This window comes from Manis pentadactyla, chromosome 11 (assembly GCF_030020395.1).
Source record: "Manis pentadactyla isolate mManPen7 chromosome 11, mManPen7.hap1, whole genome shotgun sequence".
Classification (NCBI taxonomy): Eukaryota; Metazoa; Chordata; class Mammalia; order Pholidota; family Manidae; genus Manis; species Manis pentadactyla.
Window position 1 is genome coordinate 12,823,947 of NC_080029.1, and position 18,671 is coordinate 12,842,617.

Sequence of the window (18,671 nt, forward strand, 5' to 3'; positions counted from 1 at the left end):
CAGGAAGTATGAGCCAACTGTGTTTGTACCAAACCCAGGGCCTCTTCTGGGAAAACACCAGGGAAATTTGCAGAAATTTTCTACTCAGCCCGGAAGACTTTCATTGTCCCATCAAAACCTCAAAAGCCAAAGGCAACTAATGAATCTGGGAAACACTCTGAAGTGTTTGAATGGGGAGAATAAATAAACAGAATGGCAAACAGGCCTTAATTACTCCAGGTCTGATACCTACCCCAGGGAAGGAACACTGGTTCCCCTCGGGAGTTACATCAAGCCTTTCAGGAATTCATGAGGTAATATGACTCCAATGAAAAGCATCTCATTTGGGGTAGAGTCCCAAGAGTCTGCACTCTATTCCTAATTCAATCAGCAACACTGATTAGCTAGGAAACCTCAAGAAACCTCCCTAGGCCTCATTTTTTAACACTCTTACCCGCCTTACCCACCTCACAGAGTTGTAAAGAGGCTTAAACAATATGAGGGATGTTTCACTACCTCTTTGAAAACTATAAAATTCTGTACAAACACAAATGAGCACATTATGTTATTAGCAATCAAAACTTTGCCCTAATCATCTATCTAACATATATTTAGAAACTAATATGCTTCATAAGATGATACATAGTATACGTGATACATCTGTCCTGTATGACCAAAATAATATGCCATACCTTGATTTTATTGCTGTTATTTTTTAGCTTTGATATTTCAGACTTGGGCAAATAGAATCGCCTGATTAAGTGTCATTTCCGTTTCTTACTTGTGGGAATGTAGGGTTTCTAAATGACTGTCATTGTTGTCTATACTGACCATGACAAACATAGGCCATCTCTGGAGTGGAAAATGATGTCCCCATATAACTCTTCCCTGTCGTGTGTTTAAGAGTCAATAAAAAGGCATTTAGTGCTAACACATTCTTGTTGAATTCTCAGTGTCCCTTGCTTACCGGTTGATGAGATTCCAGGAATCTTTCGTGCTGCAAGGAAAAGATCATCAACGGGGTCAACCAAGTGCTTGATGTCCACTTTCCTCGCGTTGTAGTAGTTGCCATCAGCGGCCCTTCCTGCGCGCTCTATTGCCACCAGATGGTCGAATCTGTGAGCAAGCAAGGGGATGGGGTCCTTATGGAGAGTGTGGTCACCTCATTGGCTCCCTCCTTCATTCTTTCTTTGATCCTTTCATTCCTATAGAACTTGCCTGAACATCTAGGTGGTGGGGCCTGTGCTGGGGGCTCGCCTATCAGATCATTTAAAGTGAGTGCATCAGAAATGGTAGCATTTTATTAGAGTCAAAGGCTGTGCATGCAGGAAGGCAGATAGATGGTCAGGGTTACCACAGTGGACACTGCTGGTGCCCCACCTAGTGGGGTGCCAGCACCCAAGATTTGAGTGTTGGCTGCGATTGGCCCTCCACTGCCATCTTCTAGGATCTTGTTCAGTTTATGGACACAAAACAGACAAAAACAGAACGGAAATAGAAGACAAATCAGTCGAGCCCAAGACAGAAAGAAATAGAGAGAGACAGGGCACAGAGAGCATGGCGGTAAGATTGTAGGCTCCAGTTCCAGGTTCTCCTGCTGCTGGTTGGGGGCAGCCACTTAACCTCCCTGCCCCTCTTCTGCTGCACCTGTCAGAAGACTTGACAGCAGGACCTGTTGTCTCATACAGTGTCAGGAGGGTTAAATGAGAGAATGTGGGAGGGTGCCTAGCGGGGAGCCGCACACCTACTCAGTGCTCAGTGGCTGTGGTTGCTATCATTATTAGGAGGACTATTGTTCTGATCATCCAATTTAAGCATATGAAAATTGCACTTTTTAAAATCTCTCCAAATCCCCCCATGATGGAGTTCTTTAAAGTCTTAACTCTGCTATGGAAAACCATGTGGTGGTTCCTCAAAAAATTTAAAATAGAATTACCATATGATACAACAATTCCACTTCTGGGTATGTACCCCAAACAACTGAAAGCTGGGTCTTGAAGAAATATTTGTATATCTGTTTCATAACAGCATTAGTCACCCTAGGCAAAAGGTGAAAGCAACCCAACTGTCCATCAACAATGGACAATAAGCAAAATGTGGTATGTCCATACAAGGGACTACTATTCAGCCTAAAAAGGAAGGAAGTCCTGACACATTATAACATTTTGCTAAGTGAAATAAGCCAGTCACAAAGGGACAAACACTTATATGAGGTACTAGAGTCATCAAAATCCTAAAGACAAAGTGGAATGTAGGGTTGCCAAGAGCTGGGGGGTGGGGGAATAGGAGTTATTGTTTCATGGGTACAGCCTTCCAGTAAGGGAAGATAAAGAAGTTCTGGAGATGATGGCAGTGGTGATTACACAACAGTGTGAATATACCTAATGCCCTTGAACTACACACTTAAACATGGTTACAATGGCAACATTTATGTTATGCATATTTTACCACAATAAAAAATCTTAACTCTGAATGCTTTCTCTATTCAGGTTTTTTAAAAATCAATCTACATGCCTGTCATGTCCTTTGGTTGTACCGGAATACAGAGGCATCACGTGTGAGGATGAGCCAGCCACTGAGTCAGTCTGGGAATGTAAACCTCAGGCTGCACACCCAGGGCAGAAGAAGGGAGCCCCTGCAAAGCAGAATCAGCAGGAGGAAGGCACCTGGGCCCTGCACTGCCTCTGGAGCTACTTCAGGAATGATGACAATGGCTGTTTAGGACAAGAGCTCTAGTTGGGATCAGTATGCCTTCTGATCCGGAGGGAGAACACCATTTCTGGACCTCCCCCCTGGGAGAACGCAGTTATGTGCCTCATGAAGGTGGACTGATTTTTTAGGGCAGAAGGGCCCATTTAGCTACGGCAGGAAGTAATTCACTCCTGGGAAGGGTTCATGCATTTCCTGCAAAAAGAGCAGAATCCTCTCTCCCTACAAACCACCTGGCTCACCTCCCTCCACTCACCAAACAGCAACACCTGTGTTATCTGGCATCAGGGATCCCACCAAAGAGAATTTTTCAGCATCTCCCTGAGGATCCAGAGCTCTGTTTGTATGCCAACTGTTTGGAGAATATAAACATATCTAACATGCACCATATGCGTTCTTGGAACTTGAAATAGCATATTGGATCCATAAACTTTTCCTTGGTGACTCAGAGTCCTCATTATGAACACCAGATCTGCTGTGACCTACCATATAGCTGTGCCCTCTAGGCAGATTAAAGCAGTGTTTTTAAAGTCTAAGTGGACCCTGATCAGTGGGTCATGAAATAAATTAGTCCAGGCCAGCATCTTCTGAAAAGTAGAAGAGAACACAACAGATGGAAATAGAAAAAACCAGAATACACCACATATAGCGGGAGTCCGGACTGCCCTTTGAAACTTGCATTTCAGTTGTGTGCGTATGTGTACTGGTTTACAATGCGAAATGTGTTACTGTGGATTGTTGTCAAAACGTTTGTGAAACACTGTATTAGAAGCTACAAGATCTGAAATATATTTCTACACATGATAAAGTATTTTTCAGAATGTGTGACCACAACACACAGTAAGAAATACAAACACAGTTTCACCAGAGTTTTTACCATCCTAGGTAAGATATACAATGATATTTCTACCTCATTTTCCCAAGGTGCTCATTACCCCCCATGAAGTGATCTAGCTCTCTAATGGGTCATGACCTAGACAGAGAAATTGCTAATTTCTGTTTTCAGACTTTTCTATAGTCTCCCTCTATCAGGAACATATGCCATCTCTCAGGGACCTGCCAGTTCCAGAGCCCCTCTGCGAACCCCCAGCCTTGGTTAGTCTGGCCCGTCAGCACCTCTGGGCCCACAGCTCTGTTCTCTCTGGAGGACTGAGGTGTGCAGAAGCTTTTTGGTTAAAGTTAATGGGGTATGTGTGGGCTTTTCCCCCACCACCCACTTAAGCCAGATGGACACACATACCTCGGTGACTGGGGGTCCCCGTCTTTGCAGAGAAATGCCTCAGCAGTTCCTGCCGGTCCACCTGGGAAAGTTAATAATGGAACTTGTGTCTTCAGAACACCTTGAAAACAGAGGCAAAGGGTGGACACATCAGCTATACTGCTGCATTTTTGGAATGCATTTTTGGAATTGATGTTGGCTTCTCAAAAGCTTCCTTGCAAAGTACCCTTACCATTACAGAATAGCAGCTCCTTGTAGAATACTTTGTTAGGTAAGCCAATACCTCCACATAGAGATACCTAAGTTTACTTTTAGTCCTGAGTAAACCCTAGGTTTGGCAGTGGTGGGGAGGGTGGGGAGTGACTTTGTGTAGGGATGGAATTGGGCTAGTGTCCCCAGTATGGTGGGCTAGCAAATCTGCATGTAGGTACCCATAATACAACATGGAAGGAGGTCCGTTCTGGTCTGCTTTCATCGTGAGTGCTGGGGACACATTTAGGTGCCCACGGTGACAGTGAGCCAGCCTTCTGCTAAGCACATGGCACGCATGCTCTCATTTAATTTTCACAGCAATTGTGTGTGAGAAGCATTATCATTCCCATTTTACAGAGGAGGAAAACTGAGGCCCAGAGATTCTAAACAACTTGGGCAAAGACAAGTATGTAGGTCAGTGGCACGACTCCAGGTTCTACCTCTTGTTCACATCCCTCCCCACCCCTGCCTCCCTGCATAGCTTCAGGAAAGTTCAAGAACAATAGAGGAAAGGTCCCAGAGTCTGGGCCTTGAGTTGGGTAATGGTATCAGTGTGGTTTCCAAAATGCATTTGACTCTTAAAAATAGCATCTTTTCTAATTACAATAATAACATATATTATTGTACAACCCTATATATTATATATCAATAGGTAGTATGTGTTATATAGACATGTTATATATAGATATATATGCATATATATACAATAATATATGTTATTGTAGAATATGTGGAAAACACACACAAATCTCGAAGTAAAGTAAAGCTGACTTGGTGTTCATTAACCCACCTACCTCCCCGCAGTCTGGGGTGGGATCCTTGCACATTCACTGGCCCAGTACAGTCTTCTGCATGCACAGTGAGAGACAGCTAACACAGCCCAGGATGGGGGGCTTGGACCCAACACTTGGGGTCCCACTGGTTCTGCACGAGCACCCGCACTGCTCTGTGGCCCAGCAGGGGTGCCAAGGAGCAGCCTGGGAGGAGCTCTGGCCACCTCCATAATCATCATCAACCCCTCACGCCCCTCACATAAAGCCAGCCCAAGTAAACATGCAGTCCGTGTTAACACCACGTGCTTGTATTATAAACATGGCTTTAGCACAGCTGCTGCTCACCCCAGCTTCACCATGTGGTCACCCAAAGCCACCACCCCAGGCAGTTGATGGTGCACGTTGAGGGCAGAGGAGCCAGAATCATTGTCAGAGGTCCTAAAGTGTCCCCACCGTGGCTGCCTGGGGTGTCCCTCCCCAGCCCTGCCCCAGGTCAAAGGGGGAAAGACAAGGAGAAGGCATTTAGTCCATCAGGGGGAGATCACCGAGCACATGATGCACGCTACGGAATGGGAGGGGGTGCGAGTACATCTACCCGGAAGACCCCATGTCCCTCTGTGCCGTGGGGAACAGCCTGGTGAAGCAGCGACCAGGCTGAATAGAGCCAAATGACCTGGATGGGAAGCAAGAGCTCCCAGCTGTGTGGCCCTGGGCAAGCCAGGGAAACTATGAGCTTCCTCTCTGGCAAAATGGGGTAATTGTGTACACATCCCAGGACTGCTGTGGGCGCAATGATGTGATGTGTGTCGAGCTCTGAGCTGCAGGCCTGGCCCATAGTAGGTGCTTCATAAAGGCTAGTGATTTCTTACTGCCTTGAAATTGGATGGCAGGCACAGGCTGTTAGCAAGAAGTGGCACCAGGCAGGGGACATAACGCATCCACAGTTGGGCACACAGAGGAAGAGCCTCTGAAAAGGAAGGCAGGGCAAGATGGGCCCTGAGCTACACAGAACCAGTTCATCAGTGTGGTCAACTGATGCTCAGGACAGGGAAGAGATGACTGAGCTGCTTCTTCAGACATTTCCTAGGCTTCGGTTTTAAAATGAACTGAAGTAATTTTCATTAAAAGGCCAAATCATTTTAACTTTCTTCGCTCACATGTAACGAGGATTCTGCAAAAGCCCACCCAGCAAACCCCACCCTCTAAGCCGCTGCGTGTGCAGGCCCCGGTGCTCAGCTGGGGCCCAGCGGAGGCCTCTGAGCCGGGCGGCCAGGCAGGCAGGGAGGGCAGGGGGGCTTCTGGGAAAGTGGGCGGCTAAAGATATCCACCATGCCAGCTGTCAGAGGGAAAGGACTGTCAGCCTGTTGGCAGCAGCTGGCAGAGTTGGTGAGGACAACACGCTGCCCCGGGTTGCCTCCTGCCTCGGCCCTGCTCCTTCTTGGTCTTCCTGGCTGGCTCCCCATCTTCTCCTCTGCCTCTCGATGTGGAGCACCCCAAGACACAATCCTGGGGCCTCTTTTCTGTCTCCGTTCAGCCCCTCGGTGATCTCATCCAGTGTCCTGACTTTGAAGGCCATCAATCTGCCAACTGCTGTCCTATTTATCTTCCCAGCCCAGCCTGCTCCCCTGAACTTGGCTCATAGATCTCACCGCCTACTTGACTTCTCCCTCTGTGGGTCTAATAGGTTTCTCCCACTTAACAGGCTCAAACCCTGCACTCTTTAAAAAAATTTATAAGAATTGTCATTGTGATAAAATACCTACCATCTTAACCATTCTTAAGTGTACAGCTCTGGCTGTAAGACCATGAACGCTGTTGCTTCACCATCCCCACCATCCATCTCCAGAACTTTCACATCTTTCCAAAGTGATTGTGCCCATTAAACACTAACTTCCTGTTCCCCGAGGCCCCGGCCCCTGGCAGCCACTGTTCTGCTTTCTGGTCCTATGACTTCAATGTCTCTAGTTATCTCATATAAGTGGAGTCACGCAGCATTTTTTCCTTTGTGACCGGCTTACTTCACTTGGCATGTCTGCAATCCTGTGTCAGGGTTTCCTTCCTTTTTAAGGCTGGTAGTTCATCGTGTGCGCGCATCACATTGCTTATCCGTTCATCCGTTGACAACACTCAGGGTGCCTCCACTTGTGCCTTGTATGTTATGAACATGGTGTACGGATACCTCCTGGAGACCCTGCCTTCCCTTCTCCCGGAGAACACCGGAGGTGGGACCGCTGGATCTTCCGGGGTTTCTCTTCTGGTTTAGGAGGAGCCGCCGTGCCGTTTCCACAGTGGCTGCGCCGTTTCCCGTCCCCACCGGCAGTGTCCTCCCCGTGACGGCAGCTCCGCCGTCCCAGTCATGCTGCCAAAAGGCTCAGAGCGCCACGGGCCTTCTGCCTCCACCCGCACCCACCCGTCCTGGGAACCGTGGCTCTGCCTGCACGATGCAGGCAGGTGCGGTCACCTCTCTCAACCTCCACCCGTGCCATTTGGGGGCCTCCAAAACCAGTGTCTGAGCCAAAGACTGGGGTCGGGTGGCTTCTCTGGGAGATGATCCCAGGTGGCAGGGGGGAGGGGGCAGGGAAGGTGGGGACGGGGTGGAGGAGAAGCCAGGAGGAGGGTGTGTGCACGTTCAAGGCCACTGCTCCAGGCAGTGGGGTCTCCGTTCCACGGGGACCCGCGTGTCTCCAAGAAGAGCCCCCCCCCCCACTAGTTAGCAGGCATAGCCTCCATATTTCCAGGCAGTAGTTTGCACAATTTTGGAGAACCCCCACAGGGCACTGGCTTGGGGTGGGGCCTGGTCAGGTCAGCGTGACTCAGGGCTCCCAGCCCAGCTGCAGCTGAAACCACACGGGGCCCAAGAGCTGCGCTACACGCCCCACACGCCGCAGGCCGCCTCGTCCCCCATGGGCCACACCTGGCCGGTCCGCTGTTTCCACCCTGTCCCTACCGCTCCCTGTGTGATCTTTTAAAACCTAAGGCAGAACATAACTCTGCTCAGGGGCGGCCCAGGGCTCCCCATCCCGCCCGGAATAGAAACCCAGCTGCTTATGGTGTCTCTTGAGGCCCTTCCTGGTCTGGCCCCTGTGACCTCTGCCTTTCCGTCCAGCTTCTCTTCTCATTCACTCCAGGCCGGTCAGCTGGCTGGTTGCCCTTTCTTTTTTTTTAAATTAATTAATTAATTAATTCTGTTGTCATTAATCTACAATTACATGAAGAATATTATGTTTACTAGGGTCCCCCCTTCACCAAATCCCCCCCACAAACCCCATTACAGTCACTGTCCATCAGCGTAGTAAGATGCTGTAGAGTCACTACTTGTCTGCTCTGTGTTGTACAGCCCTCCCCATGCCCCCCCACATTATACATGCTAATCATAATACCCCCTTTCTTTTTCCCCATCCTTAGCCCTCCCTTCCCTCCCTTTCTCCCCAGTCCGTTTCCCTTTGGTAACTGTTAGTCCATTCTTGGGTTCTGTGATTCTGCTGCTGTTTTGTTCCTTCAGTCTTTCTTTGTTTCTATAGTCTTTGGATTTGAGGTGAGTCTCTTGTAAGCAGCATAGAGATGGGTCTTGCTTTTTTATCCATTCTATTATTCTGTGTCTTTTGATTGGTGCATTCAGTCCATTTACATTTAGGGTGATTATTGAAAGATATGTACTTATTGCCGTTGCAGGCTTTAGATTCGTGGTTGCCAAAGGTTCAAGGTTAGCTTCTTTAGTATCTTACTGTCTAACTTAACTCACTTATTGAGCTATTTTAGACACTGTCTGGTCATTTTTTATTTTTCTCCCTTCTTACTCCTCCTCGTCCGTTCTTTATATGTTGGTTGTTTTATTCTGTGCTCTTTTGTGCTTCCTTTAACTGCTTTTGTGGGTAGTTGATTTATTTTTTTGCCTTAAGTTAGTATTTGGTTGGTCTGCTTTCTTTGCTGTGATTTTATTTTCTCTGGTGACATCTATTTAGTTTTAGAAGTGCTCCCATCTAGAGCAGTCCCTCTAAAATACCCTGTAGAGGTGGTTTGTGGGAGGCAAATTCTCTCAACTTTTGCTTGTCTGGGAATTGTTTAATCTCTCCTTCATATTTAAATGATAGTCGTGCTGGATACAGTATCCTTGGTTCCAGGCCCTTCTGTTTCATTGCATTAAATATATCATGCCATTCTCTTCTGGCTTGTAAGGTTTCTGTTGAGAAGTCTGATGATAGCCTGATGGGTTTTCCTTTGTAGGTGACCTTTTTCCTCTCTCTAGCTGCCTTTAAAACTCTGTCCTTGTTCTTGATCTTTGCCATTTTAATTATTATGTGTCTTGGTGTTGTCCTCCTTGGATCCTTTCTGTTGGGAGTTCTGTACACTTCCATGGTCTAATCGATTATTTCCTCCCCCAATTTGGGGAAGTTTTCAGCAATTATTTCTTCAAATACTCTTTCTATTCCTTTTTCTCTCTCTTCTTCTTCTGGTACCCCTATAATACGGATATTGTTCCTTTTGGATTGGTCACACAGTTCTCTTAATATTGTTTCATTCCTGAAGATCCTTTTATCTCTCTCTATGTCAGCTTCTATGCGTTCCTGTTCTCTGGTTTCTATTCCATCAATGGCCTCTTGCATCTTATCCATTCTGTTTATAAATCCTTCCAGAGATTGTTTCATTTCTGTAATCTTCCTCCAGACGTCTGTAATCTCCCTCCAGACTTCATCCCTTAGCTCTTGCATATTTCTCTGCATCTCCATCAGCATGGTTATGAGCTTTATTTTTAATTCTTTTTCAGGAAGACTGGTTAGGTCTATCTCCTTCTCAGGGTTTGCCTCTGTGATCTTGGTCTGTATCAGTTTCTTCTGCCTTTGCATGGTGATAGATATATTTGTGGGGAGCTGGCGCATGTGTTGGGTAAGAGAAAGTCCCTTCTTGCCAGTTTATGGCCCTCCTCTCCTGGGAGAACAGCAGTCTCTAGCGGCTTGTGCGGGGCAGCTGCACGCAGACCAGGCTTCTGATCTTGCCTGGCCACTATGGAGTTTATTTAGCTCTGCAGTTGCTGTGGGTGTGGCCGGCCTCAGGCTGCTGCTCCAATATGGCGGAGCTGCGTTGGAGGGGGAACAGGTGGGAGGCTGTTTATCGCAGTGAGGGGCCTCTGAGCTGCGCTGTGGGGGTTCAGGCACCCAAAGCTCCCTGAGGTTCGCAGCTGCTAGGCTAAGTGTCCCAGGGCGCTTCCGTCCAGCTGTGGGGTCCCTGTCCCTTTAAGACTTTCAAAAAGCACTCACTTTTCCTTGTCGTGGGTGCGCCAGCTGTGGGGACCCGCTCACAGGTCTTACTGTCCTGTTTCCCTAGTTTCCAGGACCCCACGCATGCACTGTGTGTCTGCGCTCTGGTGCGGATGGCGGGGGTGGGTGTTTAGCAGTCCTGCGCTCCCTCTCCCTCCCGCTCTGACTCCTCTCCTCCCGCTGGGAGCTGGGGGGAGGGGCCTCGGGTCCCGCCGGGCTGTGGCTTGTATCTTACCCCCTTTGTGAGGCTCTGGGTTCTCGTGGGTGTGAATGTAGTCTGGCTGCTGTCCTGTGTCTTCTGGTCTCTCTTTTAGGATTAGTTGCATTTGTTGTATTTTCAAAAATATATTTGGTTTTGGGAGGAGATTTCCGCTGCTCTACTCATGCCACCATCTTGGTTCCTCTCTGGTTGCCCTTTCTTAAGCTGGCTGGGCCTCCCCGCCACCTCATGGGCTCTGCCCTGGCCATCTTCACAGCCTGGGACTCTCTCCATCAGCTTCAAGTCTTGACTCAAAGGGCACCTCCCCCTGGAGGCTCTCCCTGACCATCTCATTTAGAATAGCACCCACCACCTGGCCCGTCACGCCCATGCCCCCCTCATCTTTCCCACCTACACTGTTTATCTAACCTTTTTTTAAATTTAACGTGTTGTTTACAGTCTGCCGACTTCCACTAGAACTCACTCTCCTTGAGGCAGGAGGTTGTCAGTGTTGCTCATCCATGGATCTCAAGAACACTAAAATAGTGCCTGGCACATGACAGGTACTCAACACACATTTGTTGCATGAAATTGACTCTGTATGTTCAGACACAGCCTTTTTGAAACTTCCAATGTAATAACGGGTGCTTTAAGTTACCCCTTACTGGGGTTGAAGCCCTAAAGAAAGCTACTTCTCTGAAGACTGAATTTTGAGGAACACAGAGAGATAGGCAGTAGGAAGCAGTCAGTTACCAAGCTCCCAGCTCATGGCTGAATAACACCTGCAGAGGAGACATGAGGGGCAGCAGCTCATGCTGCACCTGAGACCCACCTTGGTACACAGCCAGCGGCCTCGAGGCCCCACACCAGTAACACTTGCAGCTCTAATGCCCATCTGGGCAACCGGAAAGCTGGGCAGCATGGGGGAACCCTGCCCATCTGGGCCTGTGGGACACTGGTGTCTGAGCCTCTCGTTCACTCTGTTCTCAACTATCCCACCCCCAACTCTGGGGGCCCAGGGCTGTCCTGGGTTGGTGAGAGTTCTCTGCAGGCCGCCCTGCCTCTCATAGGGAGGGCAGCAGGTGCACAGCGGGATGGAGAGCTCTGGAGCCTGGTGGCCCTGTGTTCCCACTGTAGCTCACCATTGCCTTGGGGGGAATCACCTCCAGGAGCCTCAGTCTCTTCATCTGTAAGGGGGGGATAATGCTGAGTTGTCGTCTGGGCTTTAAGGAAAATGCCCCATGTCAGGTGCACAGCGCTGTGCCCGGGGGCCCTGTGGCAGTCCCGCAAACAGTGATTCCCTCCACCCTCCTCCCACAAAGGCCATCTGGGGAAACCGACTGCCCCATCTGCTGCTCACCGTGCTCAACAGCCTCTTCGACAAGCTTCTTGAACAAACCCAAGGCTCTCTGGTCAACCATCATGGAGACCCCCTTCCCTAAGGCCTGCAGGAAGGCAGCCAGAGCAATGGCCCCTGGGGGACCATCTGTCTCTTCCGGAGGCTCTCGGGTGAAGTGCGTGGGGAACCCAGTGGTGATGAGAACTGAGCGGGCATGGGACAGAGACAGGGAGGCCCGCAGCAGGTCATCTTCACAGAGCAGGTACCCAATTCCCCGACTGCCTGAAATTACAAAAAGATAGAGTAAAATAATAAAAAAATGTAACTGGGTTTCTACTTACACGAACAATAATTTGGTTGTCTGTTTCAGAAGTTTACGTGAGGGCTATGGCAGACTGCTGATTGCTCACCAGAAGGCATTCCCCCTTCCCCCCACCCTGCCCCCAGCAGGAGAGCTGGGTAAATGGCTCACCAGCCTCCCTGTTCACTTAGGTGTGGCTACTACACTGGCTTCTCTCCAAGGAACGTGAGTGGAGGTGAGGTGCATGCATGCACCACATCCTCCCGGCCAGGCCACGCGCCTCCTGTGAGGGGCTGGGATGTTGACAACTAGCGCCCCCTGGGGGTCACAGGGTGTGATGGCACGGGGTGTGATGGCACAGCTCCTGGGTCCCGGGGTGGCTGCGGGAGGAGATCCCACCTGCTGCTGAACTAGCTCACTCCCCGGGGAAGACCTGCCCTGGGCTGTTGCACAAGAGAGGCACACACTTCTGCTGTATTTGAGCAAAGCAGCTTGGGGTTTATTTGTTATATCAGGTTAGCAAAGTCTAATACAGGAGAAGGAAGGGAAATAGTACTGCCTTCGTCGGGGATTCCCCAAAAGAAGCCCGTGAGACTAAGACAAATACAGAGATGCAGGGACTTCAGTGGGAAGTGAGCCCAAGAGACAAGTCAGCAGCTGAGGAAGTGAGACATTAGTCCCGCTGGAGGTCCTCTGAGGAGCCGCGTGGCACACAGCTCGGCAATGTCCGCCAGAGGACAGGGACACCGCCATGTATGCACCAGCCCCTGCCCCCACTGGGTGCAGATGCCTCTGGTGGAGGGTCTGGGGGTCCAAGAACACCCTCAGGTGGAGGAGCAGAGCCACCTGAGCCTAAGGGGAGCTGTCATGCTGGGGAACCCCCTACAGTTCTCAGGGAGCCCAGGGCATGGACGGGCACCAGCAGCATCCACGAGGATGTGCACCAGCGGCTGCCGCACTCGTTCCTATTGGGCAGCACAGCTTCCCAGTGCTCATCACTTATCATTGGTCCTTTGTCCACACTCAGGTGACCTCAGAGCCTGTCTGTGCCCTGGGAAGGCAGGATGGGACTCAGAACTTCCACCCCAGCTGTGGCTGAAATGAGAGGGGGCCTAAGAGACAGGAGAGGATGTCAGCTTGCATTTGAGGTGCCTGGAGAACATGAAGGACACAGGGTTTGTTATGGAGGAACAGTCCCAGATGTAGAATCTAGTGGGTGGCCCCTTGGAGTCGTGTGGCCAAACGAGTTGTTAATAATGGTGAATTGTGATGGGATTCTGGCAATTTCTATTGTGTCTTACTTCCATATGTTTTCTGATGCTTCTACAGTGGGCACAAATTACTGTTGATAAATGGGGAGAGGAATAACAACATCTTAAAAGAAAAAATAGGGAGGTAACCCTTGGTGAGCACCAAAAGATGGAGGAGGGGAGAGAGAATTTTGTCAACTTTAAAGCAGGCTGTGCATTTATGATGATTTTATTACCAGGGAAAATACCATTACTATACACCTTGTATTCCTTCCTATTTTCCAGGCATCTCAAATGCAAGCCAATGTCCTCTCAAAAATGACTGAGTGGCTCTATTATTATGCACAGTGAGTAATGCTCAGTACACGGTCATGAATCTTATAGCTATTTATTTAACATAGTAGGAATCAGAGCATCTGCTGTTCTTGAGGGTCTTTAAGGATGCCCCTTCACAGACAATACTGGGACATTCAGACAGTCATAAATCTGCTTCTCCCCGAAGCCCCATGCTTCAAGTCTGCAGAGTCTGCACAAGGACTGAAGGTGGGTGTTGACAACTTTCCGGATCATTTTTATGAAGCAATGGGTGTACCGTGTCTGCAGTAAATTTACTTCCCAGTTACCTTCTTATCTGAGCTAATGGCAGAATTAATAATTCATCTTCTCTCATGACCCTTGTGCTGAGTGGGAGAGCTGTCAGCCTGGGTAAGAATCTTTGTGAAGGAGAAAGTATTGCAGAAATTAAAAAAAAAAATCCACCTATGTAAGAGACTGTACATATACTTACTTATGAGCATATGTATATGTCCTAAAAGGTGCATGCATCTGTGGGGACCATAGATCCAAACTTTACTGTCTGTTAGTAAAAGAAACCATATTCTATGCAGAATAAATGAGTGGATGAACAAACAACCTACCAGACAAATAAATGAGCAAAAAGCTATGCCCTGTGGTTTCAAGGGAAGTTTTGTTACTGCAGAACCCCTGTAACTGGGGGATACCTTTTCTCCCAGGCCCAGGGGAGAGATCAGACATTTTTAAGGGTGGTCTGTATGGTCATACTCTTGGCATGGTGTTTGCCAACACAAAAGGGCACCAGGCTTTCGGCTCTATGGCCCTGCCCGGTGCTGCTCTCTGCACTGATAATCAGCCCTGCCTGGGTCCTGGAAGTCTGTTCCAGAGGACTGACCTCCCCAGGGTGGCCTCTCCACTCAGCTCTCCACGGGGCCCCACCACCATCATTCCAGGCATCTGCTTGGGAAGCAGGTGTCAGATGGGCTGGCCGGGAGGCCACATATGCCTTCTCCAGACATTCAAAGTGCAAAGGTCAGCCAGTTCTAGAATCACAGCCCATGAGAAGGTGCAGAAGAGGAAATGGGGTGTGAGCCTGGAGAGACTAGAGCACTTTCGTAGCTGCCCAGGTGAGATTGTGACATACCATTTAGGCTCAGATTCCAATTTACCCAACACTTAATTGATCATGGGCCTTGGAGTCACTGGGTGTGAGTTTAAGCTCTGCCCTGACTGTCTACTACGTATGTGGACTTGGGCAAGTTTCTTAACCTTATGTGCCTCAGTTTCCTCATCTGTTAAAGAAAGTTATTGATAGCTGCCGCATAGGGTCACTGGGAGAATTTAACAAGATAAAACATGTGTTTTAGCACATGTCTGGCTGAGAGTAAAACTCAGTAGTTGGTAGCTGTTATGCTTATTGCCTATCACAACCCCAAGAGGGAGTATAATTGTTATTTATAACTGTTATTATTCCTGTTGTGCTGATAAGGAAACAGGTGAGAGCACAGCAGTGAAGTCTACACCTTAAAGCCTGCTGAGACTTAACCCGCAGATGGATTGAATTTACCACGCACAGCAGCGCCCTCTGCTGGCAGCAAAGGATTAGAAATTAAGCTTGATGGAGCTGGAAATTAAAAGCCCTCAACCTACTTTCAGCTAACCTCGTCCTAACGGGAACCAGCAGACCCCTAGGGATTCCACCAGCCCTATCCAATGTCTAGAAAGTCAGCAGCTTGCAAAGCACAGGAGTGCTGTCCTTTGAGACACAACGTACAATAAACATGTCAGCTACAGGCTGTTGTGAGATGGTCCCTGCAGGTCTGGCCCCACCAGGATCCCTGAAGGAACAGCGGTCCAGCCCCCACCACACCCCTGCTGCCAGGGACAAAAAATGGCAATGGCACAAAAGAGGAAGATTAGGGACATCTTAAATACACGGGTGACTTTGTTTAAATGGTGGCAGTTGACTACTTAAGAACCATTCTCCCTTTGGTTCTTACTCATTTAACCCCAATTTAGCTCTGGCAGCAATGGGCCCAACTAACAAGCATGCTTCCCTCACTCCTCCACATGTTGTGTTTAAAATTTAGGGGGGAACATAAAGAAGAAAACAAAAATCACCCATAATTGCACTACCAAGAGATCATGACCATCCATATTTTGGTGCATTTATTTCTTTGGGGCATTCATATATGGTATAAGCATTTAAAACAATCATACTATAGAGGCAGTTTGCATAATATTGAACATTATACCAGTGATGGACTTCTCCAGGCCATTAAGGTGTGAATGCTTTGTTTCTTACCTGGGTCTAAGGCAATTAGAGCCCCAAGTTCTCTGATCTTCTGAATGGCTGGCGCTGACGCAATGCTGTAGTGCAAAGGATCTTGGGAAATGCAGTGGACCTCTGGAATTCCCTCAGGGGTGAGACAGCTGGCTGGACCCTCTGTATTCTTCAGGCTGGTCAGAACTGTGCAACCTGGCGCACTGGTAAAAGCCAGTGGGGTCCCTAAAACACACAAAGGAGAACTGAGCCCCCTCAGTCAAACCCAGTCCATTCTCACTAGCCCATGGCTGAGTGACAAGATGTTGCTGGGCACCAACTCTGTCAACGGCACTCCCTCTACTGCTTGGTGGCACCAGGTCAGAACAAGCTGACTTATGGCTAAATCAAGTGCCACTTAAACAGGTGCCTCCCATTTTTAAGAAAGTGAAGATTAGTTGAGTATGGGAAGAGAAGTGGGGTACAGCTATAAATAGAGCTCTAGGAATTTCCATCAGTTTAATCCCAGGGATATCAGAAAGTACTTACTGAACTCTTAAAATGCATGGGCCATCTTGCTTTACTTTGCAGTAAAGTTAGAGCTGCCCTTGAGCATAGCTTCTATTATTCTCATAGTACTTATATTTTGCTTTGATTTATGCTGATTTTGTTATTTAAAAAACTCTCTTACTAGACTCTGGAAAACTTGAAGCCCTCTGGCATGGTTGTTAAGAACATGGCAAACACACTTGAGTTTCAAAAGATGCAACTTTATCCTTTCTAAACCTATTTCCTCAACTATAAAATAATGACAATACATCTTATGATTGTTGTCAGAACTCAGCTGGAAAAGGTACATAAAGGTGTTTAGCAAAGTGCCTGGTCCAGAGTAAGACCTCGATAAATGATGGTTTGTGTTACTGAACCAGACACTGTATCTTACACATTCTGTGTCCTTGTGCCTGGCCCATTAGGTGTTTAATACTTACTATACTATATTATACCTTCTGCCCTCATCAATATTATCCTCAAGTACTCTAACCCACTTTGCTGTGTGCTCCCAGAGAAGAGGGACCATTGCTTATGCATCTCAGAATCCCCCATAGTGCTTTGCACATAAAAGGGGCTAAATAAATGTAGGTGTGAACTGAGTAAATAACAATGTCTTGGATTTCACAGAAAGCAGTTACATTCTTCAGATCTAATAGAAAGCCAAGTCAGACAATACTTCAGAAGGAAAATTACTGATAGTTGCAAAAAGCATTCTAAATCTTTAGATGGTGAAGAACTAAGAATTTTGATGAACGCAATCATTTTTCTGTGTTTTGGACAGCACCCAATATTGGCCACTCCAATGCCAGGTATACACGAGAACAGTCAGCTCAGAGTGTGAAACGGGGTTTTGTCTTATCAGTTGTGAGGTATGCAGCATCTAATCTACTGCTAATAGAAGTTTAAGTATTGAAGTTTGAGCATGATTTTTATAAATGAGAAAGATTAAAGGTTGTCCCTGACCAGTGATGTCATTTGGTCTCATTTACAATCAAATATGCAATTGCAAGCCAGAGCCAGAGTGCTGGAGTGTCATGGTGGCGAGGCCTCTGCTGCAGGGCATGACTGGTGTGCAGGAGGTGGGTGAGACACTGTGCTGGATGTGTGTACACAAATGAGCCACACACACACTCGGAAATGACCACAAGCCCTGAGAACCACATCTTGTCTCATGCAACATTTCATTCCCAAGATCTGGGCCCATATCTGGCACATAGCAGCTGCCCAATTCATTTATGCTAAAAGAACAAGTGAATAGAATCCCATGGATCTTGGCATGAATGTCCCTTGCCATATTAGAGATCATCATCTTCCCCTATCATGAAGCCATACTGATAGTTAAATTTTCATGAATGCTTTCAAAATAAAGTAACACTAAATTCTATGATTTGTAGTGCAAGTGTGGCTGACCCGGCTAGAATTTTCCAGCGTCTATAACAATGGGCCGCATTCCTCCTTATTTTTAAGGTTTCACTTCCCTAATTTACTGTGCGCTGGTTGGGGTGCCCTCGTGTGTCTCTGTCTTGTAGTATCACCCTAGGCCTGTGATAAAATGAACTGACGTATTGCTTTCAGATCCCTTGCAGATACTGTGAAACGGTTTGTTTGGTCGTGTTGATTGCCTTCACCTTTCAAAACCCACCAACCTCCAAATATCTCAAAAGGTCAAGCTAAATATTGGTCTTTCTGTTAGAATGGGCTGTGAGCCTTCTGCAGATAGAAATATATTTCATCAAAATGTGTTTGAGCTTTGAGACAGGCGGTACGGTGAGACCCATGCCTGCGATCAAAAGAATGAAGTCGGAGAGGCATTCGTTGCAGACTGCAGGACTATGTTTTGAATTTTGTTTTATGACTTTATTTCTTAAATCATTGCACTGCAAGTCTATACTTTCAAGAACTAGAGGCCCACCAATTTGCATTCTAGGTTAGGGTAATTGCCCCCCTTAAGCCCAGACGTACTGCAGCTGCTGACAGCTTCGAGACTGGTCATCTGAGAAGGCCAGAACACGGGGACATCCCCTGGCTGACACACCACAGGGTCCCCGTAGTCAGGTTTGGCAAGATCTTTGATTCCTAACAGTTCTGTAAATGAAGAAAGAAAGTGGCTTCCATCAGATCCTGCACAGGCAGGCACCATCCAAGCTGCACATGTGAGTAGTTTATGCTTCTGTCCCCAAGAGGAGCCCCAGGCATGGGACCGCTGTACGGGGTATCAGAGCAGGAGGTGGAGGAGAAAAGGAGCCAGGACTTGTTAGTGCAGGATGCTTACTAACTGCTAGTCCA

The 18,671-nt window shown here is 47.9% G+C and overlaps 1 protein-coding gene across 4 annotated transcripts in view; it reads right to left on the reverse strand.

The window, feature by feature from the left end:
* Positions 1-18,671, reverse strand: part of DGLUCY (D-glutamate cyclase) — a 72,324-nt gene that overhangs the window by 16,461 nt on the left and 37,192 nt on the right. For all 4 annotated transcript variants that reach the window (XM_036882330.2, XM_036882329.2, XM_057488214.1 and 1 more), the window contains 5 exons: positions 18,348-18,470; positions 15,876-16,079; positions 11,747-12,007; positions 3,929-4,028; positions 947-1,095 (listed from right to left, as the gene is read on the reverse strand). In XM_036882330.2, coding sequence (XP_036738225.2) covers positions 947-1,095; positions 3,929-4,028; positions 11,747-12,007; positions 15,876-16,079; positions 18,348-18,470 — 837 coding nt within the window. The remainder of the gene's footprint in view (positions 1-946; positions 1,096-3,928; positions 4,029-11,746; positions 12,008-15,875; positions 16,080-18,347; positions 18,471-18,671) is intronic.